General features: G+C 39.2%; 2 protein-coding genes across 13 annotated transcripts in view; one reads left to right on the top strand and one right to left on the bottom strand.

Annotated features, from left to right (window-relative positions):
- The window catches only part of MARCHF5 (membrane associated ring-CH-type finger 5), a 34,958-nt gene extending 17,637 nt beyond the window's left edge, over positions 1-17,321 (bottom strand). Inside the window, exon 1 of the mRNA XM_075758224.1 lies at positions 17,187-17,321. Within this exon, the coding sequence (XP_075614339.1) occupies positions 17,187-17,230 (44 nt within the window). The 5' untranslated portion in view covers positions 17,231-17,321. The remainder of the gene's footprint in view (positions 1-17,186) is intronic.
- A 292-nt stretch (positions 17,322-17,613) lies between these two features.
- The window catches only part of CPEB3 (cytoplasmic polyadenylation element binding protein 3), a 96,565-nt gene continuing 88,763 nt past the window's right edge, over positions 17,614-25,415 (top strand). For 8 of the 12 annotated variants that reach the window (XM_075758221.1, XM_075758219.1, XM_075758217.1 and 5 more), the window contains exon 1: positions 23,350-23,474. The gene's annotated coding sequence lies outside the window, so the exon portion shown is untranslated. Of the gene's footprint in view, positions 17,756-23,333; positions 23,475-25,415 lie in introns of those variants that run through there. The other 4 variants (XM_075758218.1, XM_075758213.1, XM_075758212.1 and 1 more) reach the window with 3 other exon arrangements.

Below are 25,415 nucleotides of genomic sequence, written 5' to 3'. Positions count from 1 at the left end.
GTGTGTAAGAACAGAAGGTAGCCTGTAGCAACTTATTGCTGGCACAGTTGTGAAAGGGAACACAATTTGAGATGCAGATTCCAGGGAAGACTGCAGGAAAAGCAATTTAATATTTCACAATAGGTAAACCAAACATAACTGTCATGTCCACATGTCCAGTTGTAAGTACAGAGCATATTATAGTAGGTACAGATGTAAATTTTTAACAGTGGTGCTCAAAAACCAGAACTGCATCAGCTTTCAGTCAAGAAGACTGTTCACTTGGAAGACTGACATCTTGAATCAGAACTGCAGTTTCTTCCATATGCCTTAATGGGAAGATAAAGGCAAAGTTTGACTTTGCTTCTTTCTGTCCTTCCCCATGACATCTGTTTAAATCAGAATCATTATGTTACGCACTCCTGTAATACCATCCCTCTTTTCATCTTCACGGTTCCTATATGCACCTATAGCAGTCCTAAACGAAAGGACACATTAACCTTCATAAGCAGGAGGAGGAAAGAGCCAAGCCACAAGTTAGTAAGAATCTAGATGAGAGTGCTGAGACCACCACAAAGATTTGGAAGTATTACAAAGCATGGCAGACATTTTGATTCATTGCGCTTGGTATCAAGGAGGTCTTAAGGAACTCAAGTTCTTGCAATGTTTATTTATTTTCCATTTACACCAAGAAACCCCAAATTTACTTTACGAAAACACAATACAATGCCGCTGATAACTGTTCCTCTTTGAGGTTTTTTTTGCTGCATTAAAGGTAAACTTTCACTCATTCATTCCACATCCTATTTAGGTCTACAACTGCTCTAAATCTGTAACTTACATTTTTATTTTTAAACTAAAGGCTTCACAATAGAGCTAGTTATGTTTGTGGGTGCCAGTAAGGTCAGATGCCACCAAACCACAGAATTTTATTGAAAGAAAGTTTATTCAAATAATGACAGATTTACACATGAACATAATCTTGCTACACTGCAATTTTAACTAGTGAATTTGTCCATGAATACTCTGTAGACTAATTTCGTTCAAGTTTTCTGTTAAGGTTCATAAGTCAAGAAAAACATGCGTCTTCATGAATTGCTTCATCCAGGCAATCATATCTGAAAACCTGAAAGACCCATGAAAAGAATAACCAAATCCTTTACAGACTTAAATGTTTAGCAAGTCATGAATAATGAACAGTAAATTCCTTGTATTCTGTCATCAGCTTTATCTCTTTCCATTGACAACAGCTGTAGCAGAAAGGGCTAAATAAAACCATTTCAAAACAAGTATCTTGGCTCTTGCCAGATTTTCCATTTTCTTGTACTGAATAAAATATGACCTCGATTCTTACCACTGAATCAGGTTGCTACTCAGATAACCTGAAATAGAAAAGGCTGACAAGGTAGAACAAAGCATTGTTTCTGATAGAAACTCAAACCTTTTTCCTTGATGACTTTCTACAGAGCCAAATCAATAATACTAATGTATTTTTCCACACTTCCTTGGCTTAAAAAAAAATCAAAACAAAACATACACAAAAACCTGGCCAAGATCATTACTTCAGCTTTGAATATAGGGTTACAAATGTCTCTTAGATTCAGTTCCCCAGCATCTAAAGCTCTCTGGTCTCAAAAATTCTATTCTGACTCTGAGAATAACTCATTCGTTGCATCTGTTTTTTTCTCTACCAAAGACAAACTCTTTTAAGGACATTGCATATGTTAAGAGCACAATGGATGGAGATAAAGTTGCATTAAAGGCTAGAGATCCTACACTCCAAATGTTGTGTGACTAATCTAGAAAGCCAAGGCCTGCCTAAAAACAGGTTTTTCCAAACCACGAGTTTCTAATCGGTAAGAAAGCCACTCTCTCCTGTACCTGGTTGGAGTTACAGCGCCAACACACCAGTAAGAATCTACAATACCGACAGACATACCTAGACACGACTGTGTAAGCAATACAAAAAAGTAATTTAAAAGCAATATGTTAATGATATATACACTAGTAAAAAGTTTGCAGAAATCTTTAGTGCCCCATGAGCCCAGCAGATATCCTTCTGTCCACAACACTTAATGGAAGATGACTTGTGAGACTAGGAGAGCACAGCTGCTTTATAGACTGGTTTCAAATATTCAGTACTGCAAGAGAAAACGCAAAAAAAAAGTCTTGGAATTCCCCTGCCCCGACATTCAGTGGCACACATCAATGAATGGCAAGCAAAAGCAGAAAACTTCTGAGAAAGAAAATTCTTGCAAGACGTTTAGCAGGACCTAACTCTTACTGTGGGAAATGCAAATTCAAATATGCATGACACGCACTGGAGCCATGAGTTAAAAAGCATTTTTCCTCTCATTACACATCCTTCATATAATCTAAGAGATCTCATTAAGAGAACTTTTCTGCATTTCTCCTACATCATAAAGCACACCACTTTCCCTTAAAACAGCAGGAATTTGCTAATATCTTGCTATCAGAATAAACCATCCTTGTTCTGCTAAGCAGTAAGTGACTGAATGGCTTATTGCAATTGAATTTCACATCCAGAAAGAAAAAAGTGAAAAGGCTGAAACGCCACTGACAGAAATGATAGCAGAAAGCCAATGCACTGAGGGGTAAAAATGTATCTTGGAAGAAATGACTGAGAGCACTCCAATAACTGGCCATAAAAAGGCATTGTTCCAAAGGATGAGCCATAAATCTGCAGTTTGGAAGAGGCACTTTTTCATGAGTTTCTGTAACAATTTTTTATGCATCATCTATACTGACAGATAAAGTATCTTTGATGAATAGTGATAAACTTCCACTAAAACTGCCAACTACACTCTAAATACTATAAGATCATGTTTACGTGGGAAGACTAGGATGTCAGAAAAATCAACGGAGTTACCTAGCAGCATACACCACAGGTAGGCTGCTTTGGAGCTGGCTAGAATTTTGGTAGGGGAACACAGCAAACCGTTCTCTCAAAAAGCAAGAGAAACAACACACTACAAACTCTACTGCTAAGCACTTCCTTTTCCTGAGTTTGAAGGAACGAGCAGGAATAAGATTCTTGTGCTAGAGGGCCACTACCTAGTCACAACAGAATGCAAGCCTAGCCTACATATCCCTGATAAAGGATACAGGGAGGGGAATACCACTTAACCCAAGAAATGCTAGCTTATGTCATGCTCTGTGGAGGAGATTAAGTGCTGGAAGAGATGAACTCAGCTGCAAATCCTAAAGCATCCTGAAGACTTCAACAGCAGAATGCCTACAGACCTATCTACCACCATGGTGGAAGTTTGTTAGCAGAGGAAGACTGCAACAGGATTATAGGTGAAGCACCACTCTTTCCCCAGTATTTTCCTGGCCATCACACAGAGCAGAAAATACTTTTACCTTCAAACCAAGCTCTAACAAACTCAAAAAAATCCTTACACTGTCCTGGGGTGGGGGGGGAATTAAATCAAACACACACAGAGTGAGGAACAGAGATACCAGTGCAAAAATAGTAGTCTTAGATGCTCAATCATGACTCCTGCAGATCCTTTTTAAGGCAGCATGGCATAGCAACCATATGCCAGCCTGGATTGTTCAACTAGAAAACATGCTGTCACCTTGAAACGAAGTCTAAAATCTTGAAAGGAAGTTCCTGAAAGTTATCTGACCAAATACCCAATTCTGCTGTGCCTAGTCATCAAGGATAGGGTGTAATGCTGAGTTAAGGAGAAGCTGATGATAATCTAGAAACAATAATAACTAGCCTTTACTACAAAAGTAGTGCTTTCATTAGAAACAGCAGGGAAAGGTTAAATAAAGAATATCAAGCTAATGTTGGTGTGAACGTATGGCCACGCAAGTGGCATCCATATATAGGTTCTGACTTCCTCTAACCCCAGGATAGCATTGTTTAAATCAGATTTTAGAAGGTTTTTAATAAAAGCACATGGATGACAAACCCAATAAGCAGTCGGTCAAACATATTAAAAGAAAACAGAGTAACTAACTAGAAAGTGTACCAGAAAGATCTAGTGATCACCCGAAGTTCAACTTACACTTATTTATATATTCTCAATCATAGCTCCAATTAAGGAGAACTATTTTACACTTGAGTTAACTGCACTATATAAAGGCAGAGATATGAGTAAAGGACAGTTCACAGAATCCTGCTGGCATCTTTCTAGCTTGTGGATAAAATTAAACCTTTGACTGCCAGCCACCACCTATTGTGCTTGAATCGTGCTTTACAAGGCTTTTATGGCCTTTGCTTCTACTCAGCTAAATCTGTGGAGGATTTCTTATTCTATCTCCTTGGGCTTTAACATCTAGTTTGTCAAAGAGAACCTAGACTATCCATAAAAAAACATACCTTTCATTCTGGACAAATTAAACTTTTGCAACCAGTTATTCAGGCATATGCCTTTTGCAAAGACTTCAAAATACAGTTCTCTTAAAGGCTTTGTTTAATATTATCATATCCTCACTTTTTCAAAAGGAAAATCTGAGAAGTCACCAAGAATCAGTAGCCTTGCTGTGAGCATCTAAATATACACAGAACTTTGCCAATATAAACAGTTGCTTTATTTCTTAAGGGGGGGGGGGGGGGGAACAGGGCCCTCCTGAAGATGTGCAAAGGACAAATCAGGTAAAACTATTACTCATACAATAAGCACCTTATTACTAAAACATTACACATTTTACTAATTAAACTGTTATTATTATACATTAGCAGCCTGGCATACAACTCTAACAATGTAAGCTAAGTACCTGCGAGGAGGCAGTAACGCTGATTCCTACCATCATGTTTAGGAAGAAAAATAAAAGTGTAACTAAAACCAAGTGGAAAAAGGAAAACCAAACAAACTCAAAACAACCCCCAAAGAACATACGAAACAATTTACTTTCAAAACTGAAACATGCCTTGAAGAGCTGAACAAGTAGTCAAGTATATACACACATAGAAAACACTAAAAAATTCCAATAGCATTAAGTTAATGTCTTAAATGCTTAATAATTTTTTTTTTATAATACAGATAGCATATTATATAGGGAAAACATTTTCTTAAGTATTGTTTGACACAATAATCACAAACATAGAACGTAACAGAGATAGAAAGCAACTAGCAAATTATGTTTAGAGGCTATAGTTCCTTGAATGTTAAACATCTTAATTATGTATTAATTGCCTGTAATAATCTCCAAATTGTAAAGCAGTATGTCTGAAAGCTCCTCCTGATAAGGAAAATGAAAACCAGAAGAAATTCCTCTAAGTCTTAGGTTCTCTCAGTGTCCAGTTGCAGAGCAGCATAATGTCAAGGTATAACTGGAGTAGGAAGAGACTTGATCAGCTAGAATTCATATACTAATATTCACCCTGGCTGAAGAAAGAAAAGCTGCTAGCATGTTCAAGATACTGTGAGAACTCTAGATGGCAAGACGACTACACATAGTCTTCTCTAACAGATAACATGACCTAGTAGGAAGGTAAGACACCCAACTACTGACAAGCTGAACTGATTCATATACAAATAAGATTATTTAAAGGAGGATAGATTATTATTTGAGGATAAAAAAAATAAATTGTCTTAGTTCTAGCAACACTGCCAGATTTAGCAAAGGAAGGCAGGTTCAGACCTCAAAGTAGTTTTAAAAGCCATTCTTGCTGTAATTCATCTGCAATCTACTATTAAATTCTTACAGCAGTCCTAACTCCCTAGGGACATTACACATTTCACCATGTGCTAAATTTTGGTGTTTGACTGTCTCCATAGTTTCTGATACATTGGATTTACTTGCCAGACAATAAAAGTATAACAAACAAGTAACTATATCTAACTTCAGTCATTCGAGGCCTCCTGGGAAAAGTATCTTCAACTGTACCTTTGATCGCAGTCATCATGACCTGAATCCTACTCTTTTTAAGAAAAAAGAGCACTTGCATCATTGTTTTCAGTAGCTCAGTCAACACCCTCTCCAGTTAGACAGTGACACATTAAACCAATGCATACAAAATGTTGATGGAAAAAACCCCAAACAACAAACATTGAATCCAGAACAGTGCACAGAAAATGACTCATTTGGCTCTCCAACTTATTAACACTAAATGACCACAGTTTATAAATAGAGGATAGAGGAAGATTTGCGTGAGGAATATCACAGAGCAGGCAGCAGAAAATTGATCTAGAACCCGGGAGATTGTTTTCTGGGAGCATGGACTGGGGAATCTTTTGTATATATAATTAAGCTATAGCAGTATCTTAGAGTGTTGTAGCATACTTTGTGTCTCTGTTTACGAAGAAACAACTTCCTAACATTATTGAAGAATTTTAAAATATTAGCATTGAGGGTAACCTTGACATCAAAACAATTCTGCTTACAGTATACTGCTTGCTGGAAAATGCTGCCTACAGACCAATAAGCTCCGGTTAGGAATCACTGCACAACTGCTTCATTGCTTTGTCAGAATTCTGTAATTAGCTGTGCCATTCAATGAGCAATAACTATATACGGTTTTCCTCTATTATTCAAGATGTAAGTTAAAGCAAGTGTTTGGTTGACTCGAATGAATTCAACCTTTATTCCTTCAAGTTCTAAGCAAGAGATAACAAGACTTAGTCCTTTGTATCTCCTGGAGGATTTACTTTTCCATAACAGAAGGTTAACATTTACTGATTAGCTTCCTTAATCAAGTACTAACCATATCTGTGTTTTCAAAGATTGGTATCAAGATGGTTTTAATCTGCTATTTTAAACTGGAAAGTTAAATACAATTCCCAGTCTCAAAAAGAAGATAAAAATATGTAGTTTGTATTAAACTAGCATTAAACAATGTTACTTTGCACTGAGGGAAAGGGGAAGAGAGTTGCATCACAAAAATATTTGTGGTACATGTACAGAGTAGATCACAGACCTTACAAGTATCAGGAGCAACATACATACAGACTAGACCAACTTTGACATGTCTAAAACTGTAACCCTCTTGACATTTAACTGCTGCTGGGACAAGCAAAAGATGAAAGACAAGAAACACAAAGTTACCTTCCATTCACAGTCTGCATTATGTGAACTCAATCTCCTGCAACAATTTTCCACTATGACACAATGTAAAAATACAAATTAATCTTTAGGCACAATATCTTTAGCTACAAAAGTAAACATATTAGCATAGACTTAATCTGTTAGAAACCAAACTTCTGGCTACTCACTTTACATTCCATTCTCAGGCAAGGTAACTATGAAATTAAAGTTCGAGTTTTTTATTATGTGTGCCTACAGAGATTCATGGTTAAATTGACCATACAGAGCAGGCATTTTTTCTGCTATGTTCTTCCAAAGAAAAGAGAAGAAAAATAGGAAGTGTAGTCCTAAAACTGCAAACATTGGCAGGAAGACTCCAAAGCAAGCAAACTGCTTTGAACTCTAAAGTTTATATAACAGACACTATTACTCAAGTTATTCTCAGCTTTTAACTTCTATTTTTATTAGAGAATTTACAGTATAAGAGAACAAACCAAAAAGCTCTACTGAAGTCAGTCATCTTATATCCTCCTAATATACATAATAAAACTTGAATGATTTGAGACCTAAAAAAATCACAAAGAAAAATTTAAATACCAAGAAGAGACATTCTTGGGACATTAATACCTCAAGAACAACAAAACCACTCAAATGTGGCAGATATTGAAAAATTGGAAGTGTCTTTACTCTGAATAAATACGAACAAAACGCCAAGGTGCCTGATCATAACATTAAGTAACTCTCCTCGGCACTCTGTAGAATTGACTGCATGACTCACCAGTAGAACAGTCACAAGCACTCAGCACATGGCCTTCTGTAATTATATCCTTCACAGAAGGCTAACTTATGTTGGCACATTTTAGTTCAATATAAAATATCCACTTCTAGACAAACATATTCAGATCTCAAGAGAAGGTATTTATAACAGGAGAAACAAATGAGGAGAGACGAACAAGCAATGTAAAGACAATATTACCGCTTTAAAATAGAAGGTCTGATCTTTTTTCTAGAAAGACTGAAAAAATAACTACTATACTAAAATGGCTTTAAAAATAAATCAATCACTGAATGCCAGCCCCTCTTGTCCATAATAACTCTGTTATTCACTACCTTCACACTGTATTAACATTCTCTTTTAATATGTACACGATGAAGAAGAAATGCATGACCAAAGGGAGAAACAGGCACAAATAAATAAACTGAGAACACTAGTTTGTAATGCTTATTGGCAATCAATCACCTAAAAGCATAGAAATGCTAACTACACTTATCCAAAAAAGGTTTATTTCCTGTGAGAGTTGTGTCCAAACAAAGTACATGCCAAGATTCCATGGCTGGCCCTTATTATAGGGAAACTGTTATATAGCATGCCAGTTTAATTTTCATTTTTATCTTAATCAGTCAAGATAATTAAGGTTTAAAATTATAAACAAATGAACAGCTAGTCCCAGATTTAATATAAATTCAGTACAACGGTTTGGTTTTTTTTTTTTAAACCAGCATTTAAAAGTGGAGATTTTTACTGGAATTTTTCCAATAGGCAGGAGGTGTATAATCCTTTCCCCAGAATCACTGTCACAAAACTCCTGAGCCTAGGTGCTTTCATTGAAAGCTATCAACAAAAAGAACCCATATTAGCATTAAAACACCTGGAGAAGAAAAAAAAAAAAAAACCCAAACCAAACTTAAAAAAGGAAAAAACAAAATTCCAGTCCAACTAGACAAAAAGTCATCTTAACTTCTAGGTACAGATTTCAGAGCAGATGCTAAAAAAGTTAAGTGCAGATTTGCCAGAAGGTATTAGTGGACTGTACCTCCTGTAGTGGTACCTCCAGCACAATATGCTCATGTCATGCATGGAATACCAAGATTTTTCATACCAAAAATGATATAGTCTCTCACGAGTTTCTCCACACTGAAATAGGAGGAATAATTGCCTACTGTCTGCAGGTATAAGTTAACAGTTAAGCAGCATGTATGTTTTGTTCCTAAGCATATCAAAGCAGATGTCAAATATGGAAATATAATGCATGTAAGATGATAGTCAAAAGGTTAAGACAGTTTATAAACTAACATGCTGACACTTTTATACTACAGATGGGCAAAAGGCATTCTGTGGGTCTGCAACCAGTCTTCACTAACCATCTTTTCTGAGAAGACACGTGAAGAACTCAATCTATGCAGAACCTTCAGCATAAAGAGAATTGAAATAGCAAGGGATGTCCCTGGGATGAAGCAATAATGAAAAAGTCAAGCTATTAGAAAGTTATTACTGTTTCAAACTTTCATTCTTCAAACTCACTTTAAGATATACATAATTTTGCTTTTTCCTCGCTGTATCAACATCAGCTTCCAATCAGTTGGGGTAAAGACAGGGAAGAACACCTTGTTTCCTTTCTGGTAGAGATTAACCCAGCACAGTCCATTCTATATTCTTATACTCTCTTCTTTCCAAGCATGCACAACCTACTCTAGAGGAACAGAAAACGAGGTACTTCTAGTTGCTGATAAGACTTCGACCAGAAGCCAGGGAAAGCCTTCTTTCAAAAAAGTGAGTTTAACTGTGTTGTATAGAAAAAACACAATTCCTTCAGGTAGACCACATATAGAGGCGTGCTTAATCAGCGCAAGTACAACTAACAGACTGAATAACTGCAGACAGAGTAAGTAGTTTGTGAAATGTAAAAATACTACATAAATCCTACAAATGTTTGATGTTGTCTATTACTCTGCAAATCTTACCCGCTTGAACTTCACTCCTACAAAGATATACTCATATCAACTTCAGTCAGTGAGATTATTCACAGCACACAACATCCACTACAAGTTTAAGCAGTTCAGAATAAAGGTCTTGAATCAAGGACTACATTGCAGTAATTACATTGGCTACCTTGTAGCATTAAGGTATTAATCCAAACCCATGTCTTTGGTTACTAAAGTATAAACAGTTAATTGTCCAAATAAACCTACATCAGTGCCCACACTTCCAAAGAGGAAAGAAAAAGATTCATACCAACACGCACATGGAATGAAAGGAACAACTGAAAATTACATACAACAACATTGCATACGGTTTTTTTCCTTAAAAAAAAAGTTACCATGGAATCAGATGATAGTTCAGAAAACTGAAATAAACACACCATGAATTTGCTATTTTGCAACTTTGAACCTGAATTGCTAGCATTTTTCTGACAAATCAGTGCTCTGGCAAAGAGAAAATTTAGTTATATTATCAAGAGAGGAAAATTGTTACAAGTAATTTCTTCGGCAAACTATAATTCTACATTTTATCTTTTAATTGCTGTTAAGGTCTATGTGCAATTTATCTCCTTTAAATAAGGAATGGCATGGGTAGAGGACAAAACAGTCATATGATCTTGTTCTAGTTTCTGTCAAGGAGGGCTGCATATCCCCCACAGTTCAACCAACTACTATCCCTTCAGAAAATAAAGCATGCTAATTAAAAATTTAAACCATGCGAAAATTACTGCTACACTGATTCTTCAGCATCAACAAGCCCTCAACAGATTATCTATCACGTTTTGACTAATATCTTTGAATACTGAAAAAACAAGGCAAAAGTGACCATGTTCCGGCCAGCTAGCAAATATATGGGAAGGAGGGAGCAGGAGTTGTCTTTAATTTAGATAGTATAAGGAGTACCACAAATCACTATGACAGAACATGTTTTAAATAACCCTAAAAAATAAAACCCCAGCATTCTGAACCCTTGGTATAACCAATTACAAGAGCAATCTACACATAATCAAAACTGAAGTCAAGATATTAAAGCTTAAAAATATGAGTACGTTTTTGCATTACAGCTCACGTTAAGGTAGATATTGGCAATGACATAGCTAGGAAAAAGCTGATATGTGGCTAAGCATTTGGGGTTTTTCAAAGACAGCAGATTGACCAGATTATCTTCACAAACAAATAAATCAGAGACCATCTGATGATATATTTTATGACAAAAGTAACAATTTTTTAATCAAACTTTTACATCGTCTAGATTTTCTATCAACATGGGCTTGCCACTGACTTCATTATGGTAAGTACATATTTAATAACTATTTTTCAAATTGTGTCACTTCAGAAAGAGATTGCTCAACCAACAACTAAAAAGACTGTATAGCAAGATAAATAGTTACTATTTTTGTTTTCTCTTATGTATTTCTAAGAGCAACTCTGGTGAGACCCAGTCAAGTGTTCTGTAAGAAGCCTAAATAGGTACAGGATCACAGCCAACCAATGTCCTGGCAATAGCATGCAAGCTATTACAGAAAGCTATAAAATAGCAAACTGACAAGATGTAGCCATAGACATAACTTAAAACCAAACTGAATTTATGCATTAGTTCTGCTTAAAAACATAACTATAAAAAATAGAAGGGGTAAAGTCAACTTGTATTTGACAAGCAAATGACACAGGAAAAATACTAAGTATTTAAAGGATTACGTTTTTAATCAAATAGAGCACCAAAATCTGAAAGTTCAATATCTTATCTTCAAAGTTACCCAGAAGAATGCAAAAGTTTGAAAAATGCATTAAGAATCCAGAATACCTGTTATGACAGGTTCTAGACAGGGCAGCTAGAAGAAACAACTAGAAGTGCTGAATTGGAAGAACTGGTGTCAAACAGTGCTGAGACACAAAATTTATAGGACCTAACTGAATAGGAAACAGGAAAAAAGTCCACAAAAGACTAAGTTTTTTGTGTATTTTCAAAGTTATATTTGACAACACAAGAAGGACTGACTCAGTTTATGGTCTTGGCATACTAGGCACAAGAATTATATAAAGGTTCAACGTCCTAATACCATTCAGAATATAATATTTCTGGGTATTTCCTTAAAAATGCTTTTACATTAAAAATATGTATAGCATATTAAATGTCCTCTGCCTGTTAAAATTTGACAAATGCATGAGGCTTGACTTTCAAGTAGAGTTTGCCCTGTGCACTCAATAGAGTAATAGCTATAATTTCTAAGACATTTTCATTTAATCTGGCAATTTTATTTAAATAAATCTTGACAAATGTTTCTACATTGACTAACAGCATATAAAAAACCACTGCCACATAATTTAAATTTTTTAATGGAAATTCCTATCATCCTATAATTTATGCATTAAAACAACATGAATAAAGGGATTAAAAAGTAATAAAACCTCACCATTTAGACAGACCACTAAGCACTGTCTTCAAGTACACACATTAATCCAGGAATATGGTGCTTTAGCACAGATTGCAAAGAATTCTGTATGCATAAAAGGACAGTATTTTAAGACTATTATCTAGGCCTGTTATTTAAACATGAGCTAGAAGAAAAAAAGGTCCAAGAGGGATGGAAATTCCAATTCTGAGGCCAGAAAGGATCATGGTAATCATCTGGATTAGTTTCCTAAATGCTGCAGAGAAGAGAGAACTCCAGAATGTAGGGTCACTTCATGGTCATGTCTACTTGTCGTGCTTCTTGCATTTATGCTGTAGCCAATCCTTCAGGTAAGTATAAAATCCCTAGCTAGAAATTTCAAGTAATAAACTCCTTACAACTTAACAGCTGTTTATCCTCTTTGTTACAAATGTGTGATTTGCTTCCAGACTGAAATTATGCAGGGAAAATAAAGGAGGATAGAGCACAAAATACATAAAAGAAAGAAGAATCCCAACAATGTTGGGATGCTATTAAGACACTCCTTACACTGCAGAAATCCAAATTGCTTTATTAAGGAAAAAAACCCAACCCACTAAGTCATACAAACATACAATCTAAGAGTCAAGAGAAGCAGCCACCTGTCCTCTTTCACAAATACATAATTAAAGAACTTGCTATAAGAGCACTGACCCTTGTATACAAAGCAATGCGTACATTCAGATCTGCAGCAACACTTCGCTGCTGATACAACAGTACATCACCACTCTCAGTGTGACCACCTAGCTATTGGAAACAAGAGAAACTATTTTTTTCTCTCCTTTAGAATCAAATTAAAGTCTTATTCACTGAAAAGCTATTTTCTGCATCCTTCACTAAGAGATCTGAATTTGATTTAAAAGTATGCACTTTCTGTTAAGTTATAATCTTTTTACAGTTACTTTTAAGCTTTTGCATATGTACTTTTTCCTCTTACCTAGGAAAACAACTGTCATCAGCAATAAAGATAACAGGATAGAAGAGGCATTTCAACCCCTCAGAATCCATACAGATGATTCATTCACGGGTTATGTCTCCTAAGGTGAGATAGCGAAGGTTTATCTTGATCATAAAATCATAGAATGGTTTGGGTTGGAAGGTACCTTGAAGATCATCCTGTTCCAACCCCCCTGCCATGGGCAGGGACACCCTCCACTAGACCAGGTTGCCCAAAGCCCCATCCAACCTGGCCTTGAACACTTACAGGGAGGGGGCATCCACAGCTTCTCTGGGCAACCTGTTCCAGTGCCTCACCACCCTCACAGGGAAGAATTTCTTCCTGATATCTAATCTAAATCTACCCTCCTGCAGCTTAAGGCCATTACCCCTTGTCCTGTCACTCCATGCCCTTGTGAACAGGTCCTCTCCAGCTTTCCTGTAGGCCCCTTCAGGTGGTGGAAGGCTGCTATAAGATCTCCCTGGAGCCTTCTCTTCTCCAGGTTGAACAGCCCCAAGTCTCTCAGCCTGTCTTGAAAGGAGAGGTGCTCCAGCCCTCTGATCATCTTTGTGGTCCTTCTCTGGACTCACTCCAACAGCTCCATGTCTTTCTTGTACTGGGGGCCCCAGAGCTGGACGCAGTACTCCAGGTGGGGTCTCACAAGAGTAGACTAGAGGAGCAGAATCACCTCCCTTGACCTGCTGGTCATGCTTCTTGTGATGCAGCCCAGGATATGGTTGGCTTTCTGGGCAGCAAGCACACATTGCTGGGTCATGTTTTGCTTCTTGTCCACCAACACCCCCAAGTCCTTCTCCACAGGGCTGCTCTCAGTCCATTCTCCACCCAGCCTGTAGCTGTGCTTGGGATTTCCCTGACCCGTGTGCAGGACCTTGCACTTGGCCTTGTTGAACTTCATGAGGTTTGCGCAGGCCCACCTCTCCAGCCTGTCAAGGTCCCTCTGGATGCCATCCCTTACCTCTAGCACATCGACCACAACACACAGCTTGGTGTCATCAGCAAACTTGCTGAGGGTGCACTCAATTCCGCTGTCAGCATTGCCAACAAAGATGTTAAACAGTGCCTGACACAATACTGACCAAGGAACACCACTTGTCACTGGTCTCTTGGACATCGAGCTGGTGACCATAACTCTAAGTGCAACCATCCAGCCAACTCCTTATCCACCGAGCCATCCATCCATCGAATCCATGTCTCTCCAATTTAGAGACAAGGATGTCATGTGGGACAGCGTCAAATGGTTTGCACAAGTCCAGGTAGATGATATCAGTTGCACTTCCCTTATCCATCAATGCTTTAACCTTATCGAGGGATGCCACCAAATTTGCCAGGCATGACTTGCCCTTAATGAAGCCATGTTGGCTGTCACCAATCACCTCATTTTCCATGTGCCTTAGCATAGTTTCCAGGAGGATCTGTTCCACAGAGGTGAGGCTGACCAGCCTGTAGTTCCATGGGCCTTCCTTTTTTCCCTTTTTAAAAAAGAGGATTATGTTTCCCCTTTTCCAGTCAGTGGGAACTTCACCAGACTGGTACAACTTCTCAAATGTGATGGACAGTGGCTTAGCAACTTCAACTGCCAGTTCCCTCATGACCTGTGGATGCATGTCATCAGGTCCTGTGGACTTGTGCACCTTCAGGTTCCTTAGATGGTCTCAAACATGATCTTTACCTACAGCAGGTGGCTCTTCATTCTCCCAGTCCCTGCCATTGCCTTCTGCGACTTGGGCAGTGTGGCTAGAGCACTTGCTAGTGAAGACTGAGGCTACGTCATCACTACATACAACATGAAAACAGTTACGTATGACCTTCAGAAATAGCAGATGAATAAAAATTGGTTCCTTCCAATGTAACCCCGCTCCATAAACCCAATACATAACTGAAAAATTATTCACACTGTCTGCATTTTGAGATCTTGCTTACTCTGAAATCCTTCTATTGGTATTGCACTACACTCTGAATTAAATTCAAATCCTAAATACTTGGCTCCTTCTTACCACTCCATTCACTATTTATCACACTACTGTTTTTAAAGTTTCTTATACTTAACCCAATCAATTCTCATACGAAAGCCGCAGTCTCTCTTCATACCTCTTTTTACACTACCTAGGTACTTAAAACTTTTTCCCTACTGTTATTAAGGAAGTCAGGGACACTTTCCAGTTGTTTTAGATGATACTCCAAGTTTACTGGAAAAAGTCTTTGAAAAGGGCCAGAGATACAAACTACAGTTTCACAAAGCTGAAAGGATACAAGAATGTTAAGTGTGCATCAAAACCTACATGTCCATTACACATAACAATTGAAAAACAGTAAACTGGTTTGACCACTAGTTAACTAATTTCCCTTTTTTAATTAACTGTTTAATTTAACAGTTGTTCACAACACAGATCATAAACACCACCTTTACAGCCATTTCCCAAAAGGGTGAACTAGGACTTCATAGTATAACAGCCATAGACAGTAGGGAATCCACTCAGAATATCACAGTTTCCTCGAACTCCAAAACATAAAATATTATGTATTACTGGACTACAAACTTCAGGATGAAGATGAGATACTTTTTTTTTAGTTTCAGAGGAACTGATTCTGCAGCACTCTTGCTGATATTTTCTTTTTTTCCCCCCCTCTCCCACACAATAGTTCTATTATCCTCCTCCCAATTCTTTTTGGCTTCCTTAACTCTTTCCTTTTATTCCCTGCATTCGCAGAAAGTATATAAAATTAAATACTTTCCTGATAGTATTTCTAAAAATCTACCTCCTTCCTGTTACTTCTTGGAAATGCACTTACGGTTCCTGGCTGCTAGCCTCCTTGACAGGCATTATTCTAAGTTATAGCCTAAATCATCCCATTGTCATCTCTCACTTCTTCAGTTTTTCTAAACCACAAACAACTTTCCCTCCCTCCCCAACTCGCTTTTGTTCTCTTTCTACACCAAGCTGAAACTTCTCATCCTCACCTTCCAGGCTGCATAAGTTCTGCCCCTGCCTCACATAGTTTATATCTCCATCACTTGCCTGATGACAGCCTGTATTTTCCTAAATCCTCTTTCCTTAGAGGTGACCTGGAAAGGAGAAAAACACCAGGGTTGTGTTTTTTGTGGGTTTTTGGGTTGTGGGGTTTGGGGTTTTTTTTTTTTGCTTTCTTATGATAAAAGCTTGACAGGTTCATCAATAGAAGCCTGATTCCTTCTGGGTCCCCACCTTCCCAGATACTAGGCTATCACAACTCCTGCAATAACAGGCTATCGATGTGTTTTCATTGTTTACAGGGGCAGGTCTTAACAGCTTCCTGGATGACTCAAAATTATGCATAAGAAACCGTAAAGCCTCAGTAGAACAGGGTGAAAGTGCTACATATCCAAATAAAAACATAAAGAGAAAACAAGTGTAATAATAATTTAAGAATTAGTAAGCATCTTTCCTCCCCTACATTTAAGTCAAAGTACTTTTTTAGGTTGTACTTTTAACAGCACTCCAAAACACAATGGTAGGCTTTCTTCAAAGATCCTAAACCAGCAACAAAACACACAACGCCAATTAAGCTTTGGTCATCTTTTGGTGCCTTGTCTCACGTCCATGTCAATGCTTTCCACGCCTACGGTATCTCTAAGAACCACAGAAACCGGACAGCCTTCTGCAGACCTCCAACTCTCTGCCCAGGACCCGTGTCAGCCCTGACACACCGCCTCCTGCCCCAACGCTGCCAGAGCCACCCTCCCACACATCGCCGCAGATACCACGCTGGTGCCCGCGGTCCCTTGCTCTGATTTACGACAGAGCTTCCATGACTTCGCCCGGACCACCAAAGTTTCCAGAAGCCAAAAAGTGAAACCGGACCCCGCCACCGCGCCTCGGCCTCCCACCAGCAACGGCTGCGGGGCTCCCCGCGCCGGAGCGGCCCACGGCAACCTCCCCCCCGCGACTCGCCAGCCCGAAATACGCCACGGGTAGCGCGGGACCGCCCCCGTGGGCAGCCAGGGAGAGGCGGGGGACTCTCACGCCTGCCCCGAGGGTTCCCTCCCGCTGTGCGCCAGCACCGGGCCCTCCCCGTACCTGTCCATGGTCTGCGGCAGGGCCAAGCCCGTCTGCTCGGACATGGCTCCGGGGGGGAGTGGGCCTAGCCGAGGGCCCGGAGCCTGACAAAGGCGGCCCCGGTGTCGACGAAGTCGCGCGTCACGCGTGTGACGGTGGGGGAAAGGAAGCGAGAGGAAAGGCAGCGAAACCGCCCTCCCGCGAGGCAGCCGGGGCAGCCCCTCCTTCAACAGGCGGGGACGAAGCGGAGGGCCGATCGCTGAGGCAGGACAGAACCGCACGCAGAAGGTACGCGGCCCAGGCCGCCGCACTGCCAGGGTGAGACGCAGCGACGACGCCTCTGTGAGGTCACTGCCGAGCACAGCCACAACGCCCGTCGCCACCTCCCACTCGGCGCAGCGCGCCTGCGCCAGAGAGCCGGCAGCGGCCTCCGCAGCACGCTGGGAAGTGTAGTTCTGCCGCCGCCGGCAGTTTAAAGGTCCAGCGGGACGCACCCCCCGCCCTCTCCCCTGCCTGTGGTGCCGCTCCCTTCCCTATGCTTCTCCTCGCCGCAGTCGCGTAGTCGTTGCCCGGCACCGCGCGCGGGGCAGGTAGGGGAACGCGGCGGCGTACGCGGGGGGAACTTCAGTACCCGGCCCGGCACCCTCTGTAGCGGCTGTCACCCCTCCCGCTGCCGCCCAGGTTCCTGAGGGCCCGAAGGGGTGGGGGAGTGGGAAGGGCCCTCGCGCTACCGCCCGCCTCCTCGCGCAGCGACCGTTGTCCTCCGCGTCTGGTTAGGGGAGCGGCGCAAGCCCCGTCCCGCCGCCGGCCGTCCCTCACGGGCGGAGGGAGGGAGGGAGAGAGTGGGCCGCCTCCTCCTCTGCCAATCTCCCCGTTCACGCAGGGTGTGGGGGCCCCCTCGGGGAAGGAGCAACCTCCTGCGCACCCCCGCCATTCCCTCGCTTGCCGAACAGGTGCAGGCGGCTCCCGCCCCCTGCTCGGCCGGCTTCCTCGGGACCTGCGCTTGGGGCGGAGAGGCCCGAGGGAAGAGAGGACCTTGCCAGGTGCCTCCCCCGGCTAGTCTGCCGACGAGGGCGGTGTCGGGCACGGCGGAAGGGAAATTAATCCGTTTCTATGGGTTTATTGGCAATGACAAGCACCCGGCGCCCTTGTGAGTGGCCCATCGTGCTCGATGGAGGCCTGGTGGCCGCTGGCTTCTGTGTGCAAGTGGGGTGAGGCATGGGACGGCTGGTGGTAATTGCAACGCTCTCATTTCAGTTTGTAGGCATGCTTCCTAATGGGAAAAAAGTCCTTCTAAAGTGCTTTTAAAATTTGTTATGTGTTCTGAAGTCAATACAAAGTATCACAGTCTGTGAAACTGGAAATTTAGAAGCTGAAAAGCCTTTATAGAACAAAGAGGTGGATAGCACCTGGAGAGAAGTTGCCTTCCACCACGGGTGTCTGTCTCCCATTCTTACTTCACAGTCCAAGTGTATGCATATTTGCATGCATGTAAAGGTTCTGCATAATGTCACGTTCTCCAACCAAAGGGTGAGATCCTACTTTTCAGAGGCAGTTGTGACATTCCAGATTCTTGGGAAGGTTGGTTAGTAAAGATCAACTTTGAATTTTCAGGTTATATATAAATACATATGTATGTATATTTTTGATAAATAGCTCTTGTAATAAGTTTTGTTACATGTAACTAGTCCCTGATACATTGTGTAAATTACAACTTTGTTATACAGCAGTTGCTGTACAAGGTAGTCATTTACGGGGCCAACCCCAAGACTGTAGAGCTGCATCAACCGACATCTGTTCCTGGTTGAGACAAGCAGCATTTGCATGGTGGATATACATTACTATAGAGATGACACAGAATAGGAAGGAGACTTTAGTGAATATACTGGATTCTTTGACTGTGCTGCCTTAGCTAGGGAAAAATCAGTCTGGTTTTTAGAGTCTTTGTTGAGAGAAAAGTGTTGTAAGAATGTGTATAAAATATTGAGAATTGGACTTGTAAGCTGTATTATAAGTATAGAGTAGGGAGGGTGCTGTTTATTTTCTAATTGCTACAAATATCATAAACAGGAATGCTAAAGTAGTTACAGTGAAGTAACTGTTCCTTACAGGAAGTATGTATAGAAGTAGGTAGGAAGGAGGCATCATGCTGACATCCTGTCCCAGAAAATTTATTTTGTACTTATCCTTGGAACCATAAAATTCAGTTTTGCTTGCATGGCTGAGAACTCCTGGATGTACATACAAGCATGACTTCCTGGAAGAGAACCTAATATACACTGTCCCAATTACAGCTGTTCATGAAATGTAAGAGCAATATTAGATATTAGTGTTTCTGGTTCCTAATCTTGGTCTGGAATAAGTGCATTATCTATTGGCTAGAGCACTGATCAGCTGGACTAACCAAATGCTTAGGTTTTCTGTATTTATTCCTAAATGTTACAAATGTAAATAGGGAAGCTGGTTTTATTCCTAGGATTATGTGATTTGTGCAATTTCTGTTTTTTTTTTTTTTTTTTTTTTTTTGCTTTGGAGTAGGAAGAATATGCTAGTTGCATTTAGGATAAAGCTATGAGGTCATGAGGAGTAATAATGGCTGTGAATAATACTTACCTGAAGAAATGTAACCAGAACCCAGGATCACTTGGCTACCATTTGAAGCTGAAGAACAGTCTGTGACAAAGGTGGCTGCTTTGCTCTACCACTGGCACAGGGAGGGACAGCAAGACTGGACAAAACTTGAATATCAGGTCAAATAGTGAACACTTGGTTTGGACATCGTCTTCTTCTTCTTTTTTTTTTTTCCAAACATGAAATGTAAAAACATAATAGGATATATAAAAACATGATAGGACAAGGAGGAATGGTTTTAAACTGAAAGAGTAGATTTAGATTTGACATAAAGAAGATTTTTTTTTTTATGATGAGGGTGGTGAAACACTGGAACAGGTAGATGCCCCATCCCTGGATATGTTTGAGGTCAGGTTGGATAGGGCTCTGAGCAACTTGATCTAGTTGAAGATGTTCCTGCTTGTTGCAGGGGGGTTGGACTAGATGACCTTTGTAGGTCCCTTCCAACCCAAACTATTCTATGATTCTATAATGGCAGACCTCTTAACATCCCATAAACAGCTTAAAGATCCTGAAATTTAAAAACAGATTTGTGCCTTTTTATTCAGGAGTTTGTTGGACAGCTTGGGGTATGTGTTCTCCATTTGTCTGCTCTTCTCAGAATCAGTGTCATCCTAAAATACATATATAGCCAACTGTTTCTAAATTTGAGAGAAAAACTTCCCTATTCCCCGAAAAAGCAAAAATAGTCATTCCATCCTCATCTCTTTCCCTTAATAAGACCAGATATGCAGCTGCTCTATTCAAATGCTTGCTTTATTTTCCCCAACCACCTCCTCCTCCAATTCACTCTCTCTCATCCCCTTTTTCTCTTAATTTTCTTTCTACTTTTTATTCTTTATGCTTCTTTCTTTGCATTGGCAATTTCTACTATAAATCTCAGGTTGCCTTTTGCATTTTTTTTTTCATTTTTTAAACTGTTGCTTCCCATATCATCCCTTAATAGATTGTTCCTTCCTTCTGTCTCCACGATGTTTGTTGTACTGTCTCACTCTGCCTCTCTTATCGTCACCTGTTAGTAGCTGCATTTGAGCCCAGAGAGAACTCTCCTGGGAACAGACTCTCTTTTGCCAATGCAAAGTGAGGAAAATGATTGCTGCTAATTGCGATTTGACTGACTTCAGCCTCACTCCTAGCTGGAGATGGCAGCCATTTTGAATTAAAGTGCACATTTGAAGTACAGAACTTAATGAAAATCACCTAGAACAATAAAAGCTGTTTAGCTAAATTTGGCTATCAAATTTATGTCAAAAGATAAACTTTTAAAATACTAAATTGTTTGATAACAAATTTATACAGATTTAAGCTTAATTGAGGACTTGACAAGCAATTACTGTAAGACAAATATGGAGGTATATTAAATATTTATCTGACCATTTCAGCAAGACCTAAAAAAGAGGCCGAATAATGAAGGAGCAGTACCTTAATACAATTCTTTTGATCTGACAACAGTAAGACTGTTGGAATTCTTCACTGTTTTCAACAAAGTAACTTGGCGATATGAAAGTATTCTATTTTGGCAAAACTGCTTAACTGCTATGATAATAATACGTAAAATTAAATTACAAGATTAGTTAGGCATTTTTTATCTACTTGATTCCATCTTTAAAAGACAAGGAGCCCTCAATTAAGCTACAATGAAACAAATCTAAACTGAGAAAAATGTTTCTACAATAAACCTCATTTTTTCAGTAACAGAATACTTCATTTTAACCTTCAAGCTAGTTGGAATATTCACTTTCTGGCAAAAAGACTAGCATAGTTTGTTAGTCATAGTAAGCTTAAATTGCTTCATAATGAATTTTATAAAATAAAAATACACTCAATACAATGTTAATTGAGTTAGCTAGGCTTATTTGGGCCTTTCTTACATTTGTTTCTTTGGAACTGTCCCAGGTCAATTAATTCAGATACCAGATTGAATTAAGCTCTTGTATTCCGATACAGCTGTTGTTATTATCTTTTAACTTCCAGTTACAAAAGAATTGGCTAGTAGAAACAAAAAAATGTTTTTCTTCTAGCGGCTAGCTGATCAAAAACTGTCTTTACACCCTGGTTTTCTCTGGTTCTGGAGTGCTTCTCCACTTGTGAATATCATAATGAGCACTCTCCTTATCTTAATAATTGATCTACAAAGTGCAGGTGGCTCCTGGGTAGAACTGACAGCAAGGGTGTGGTCCCTTCCACGTGAATCCTCAAATCATCTGAAAAGCAATAACCCAGAAGTAAATAGGGACATAAAGGAGGGGTATAGAATACCTAGAGCCAGCCCTGTGCTACCTGGGATATTTCAACAAATGAGGTATTTTCAACTGCAGTAAGAAGGCAGTTTTCCCTGCCCTTAATGATTCAGAGTAGCACAAACAAGTTAGAGCAAGTGTTGAGAAACTCTTAATTACAGCATTGATTTAAAGCAGGCAGATCATACAGTCCAACATAAACAGACTGCAGAAAGCAGACGCAGAAGTGTTTTAACGACCCATTTTCAACTGCCCTAATTTATCTTTCTCAGCTTTAGTCATCTCTCTTTCACCCATAAAGCTGTGCATATTTCATTCTTTGAAAAGTCAGCCTGCAATTTTATTAAACACTGATATTTTCACACTTCTAATGTCAACTATGTAATTTCCATACAAACATTAGTATTTAGCCCTGAATAATTAGTATTATGAATAATTTCCCAGAATAAATATCCATAATAATTCATGGACCACTACAAGACAGAATACAAGTGCCAGTAAACAAAATTCTGAAAACTTTACCCAACCTAAATTAATCATCAAAATATTAATATCTTATGAGAGGAACTCGTGTCAGGCTGTGTATTGATGTGGAGGTTGGAGATATGTGGATGGTGGGTAGTGGAAGGGAGGTAGCTGAAATGTGGAACCACAGGGTACAGAGTAGATTGAATGTTAAATAGTAAAATTTGCACCTTTTTTTCTGAGTAGCTTATTTTTGTTAGAATTTTCAGTGTAGTAACAATAACTCAGTAATGAAAAAGTGGTAACTTGGAAGTTGTAAACTATTCAAATAGTACAACTTTTTGCATACATGCTGATTTTGATTTGTTTTAAATTTTTGTACTCACACTAAGTTTCAGAATGTTTTTAGAAATTGTATTATGATAGGTGATTATTTAACATTTTCTTCAGCTAAGCAACATGACGCAATCTCCTTTGTAATAGCTGTATATTTTATAGCTGGTATAAGCTTATAATTAATTTCTTATACTAGAAGGTTGGAGTTTGGAAGGAAGTTTGGAAATACTAGAACTATTTCTTTGTCTAGCTATTTTTCTGAATAGGTAGATATATGATCTGGGTTTATAAATTAAACAGTTAAAAGCTCTTATTTAATTACTTTCAGCTCAATCTAACAGATATTTATTTTCTCAGAGCTGGTGATTCAGATTGCAGCAATTTTCTCTGGAAAGAGGGAGTGTGCACGTATGGTTTTTTCCTTTCGAGCCCTCTTCCTTTCAGGATAGGCAGCAGTAAATGCCATCTATAGATAAGACTTCAAACCCCATGATTCCTTGGGAGAGCATGCGCTGAAAGCTTCCAGTTGTCAAAGTGCTCTTGCCAGAGTGGTCGACTACTGGTCATATACCAAACCTGAAAGAAGAAAATAAATATACTGTCATTTTGTTGATCTTTAAATACAGAAAATCCAAAGGTAACTGTTCCTTAAAAATTTATGTGTTGACTGCGTGGGTTACTGCATGCAAACAGAGCTGGTATTGCTATGGGGCTATAGATTTCCTGTACTGGATTGTAAATTTGTACAAATACTTACACCAGCAAATATCAAGAGGTACTGCATATTAGTCCAACATTAGACATTGGCTGGCCTGTCTTTCAAAGTAATTTATTATCCAGTGTTTTTCCATTCAGACTGGCTTCATTCATTAAAGGTAGGTCTTGACCTTGACAAGAGGGTTGAATTGTGCAGTGATTTTTAGCTTTAAGAAGCAATATGAAAATGAATGTGGATTGCAGTCCTTAGGACAAAGTTCAGAAACAACTATCTAAGTCAAGGTACATGTTTGAAGCAACTGCTGTGCTAGCCACTATAGATAACCTGGTGACTAACTGATTTAAATATACTTTATTGACGACAGAATTTTAGCATTTCAGCTGCTATGTTTTTCTCTCTAAATATATTTTTGTACTGATAGCTCAGAACCAGGGGAGGGATAAATATAATCTTTTTCTGTCTGTGGTGTGGAATCATCAGTAATTTTATGCAGCCTTAGGAGTAATAGCGATTTTGTTAGAAATGAAGCTAATGGAAAGCTACACAGAGCTTGGTATATTATGGCTTACTGCAGTATTGCTTTAAACTGCCTTGCAAGGTTTTCTGCACCCCCAGCAGCAGAGCTGCCTGTTACAGATGCATTCTTCTTAGGAACTTGCCTTAATGTCTCACTGCATAGTCTGTTCATGAACCCTTGCTGTTCGGTTTACAATAGGGACCATGAGCAGTAACTTAACTGATAGCAGACACCTCTCCTGACATTAATTTTAACTAAAAAGTGTGTGTGTGGCTCAGAAGGGAAAGGGAAGGAAAGGAAAAGTTAGATATACATGGACCATCTGAAAACTATTGGTGTCAGAAAGGAGAGTGTTGTTGATTCCACTCTTTGCCACCTTTCTTAAACAGTTAATTGATTTGGCCTAACTTTACTTTGTTACATTAAAACAAAAATCCTAAAAAAATGTAATCTTAGGAATGTACGTGTCATATGAGTAACTCAATAGAAATCAAGTATTCAGTGATAACCATCTTTTACTTAGTTTAATCAAAGTAAGTGATTTTTGGCTCATTTAAAACACTTTTGAGATTTAAAATGATCTCTTCAATTGACTAAAAGTCTGTAAAATGTGGTGGTTCCTGTTCTAGTTTCATACAATTTTTGTTCATTGATGTCTGGTATATGCATTAGTAGTATTGTGTTTCAAAATAATAATCAAATTGTATGATCTGTCCTATTTCATATGAAGCACCATTTCTTGCAGATATAAGACTCAACTATTCTACATACATTTACTTTTTAAAGTTTAAACATATGTATTGATTTAGCAAATAATTTGCATCACTAGTCTTTGTCTTGTGCATATAAAGATGGCTTTTAAAATGTGGCATGTCTATATTTTCGATATTTCAATTTGCTCCATTTTTATTTTCATTGTGGAAGCATCAGCAACATCAGACTAATAATACTTCCCACATCTGCTCATTTCGACCTTATTTTTTTCCAATGAACAAATTGCTGATTTCATATATATAGAAATACAGCGAGTAGAAATACCTTTAAGCAAAGGACTGCTTTGATGTAAAATTGCCTTTTACATGGAAAGATCGTAAGGTCACCGAAGGCAAATATAACACCCATCGGTGGCTTTGCACGTCAAGTGTCTCCACACACTCCCCCCCCCGCGCCCCGTCACTGTGATCGCTTCTCATGCCCTAAGCAAGCAGCGAGCTGTGCGGCAGAAAAAGGCCAGAGAACGATTGTGCAGCTAAGAACCGCTCCCGTGTCAGTGCGAGATTTCGTGTGTGCTTTCTCTCTGACAAATTTAAATAATTGAAAGCTTGTTTGTTAATTAAGGAAAA

This window comes from Balearica regulorum, chromosome 7 (genome assembly GCF_011004875.1).
Source record: "Balearica regulorum gibbericeps isolate bBalReg1 chromosome 7, bBalReg1.pri, whole genome shotgun sequence".
Lineage (NCBI taxonomy): Eukaryota > Metazoa > Chordata > Aves > Gruiformes > Gruidae > Balearica > Balearica regulorum.
Note: the sequence above shows the minus strand (reverse complement) of the source record. Positions and strands in the feature narration are given on the sequence as shown.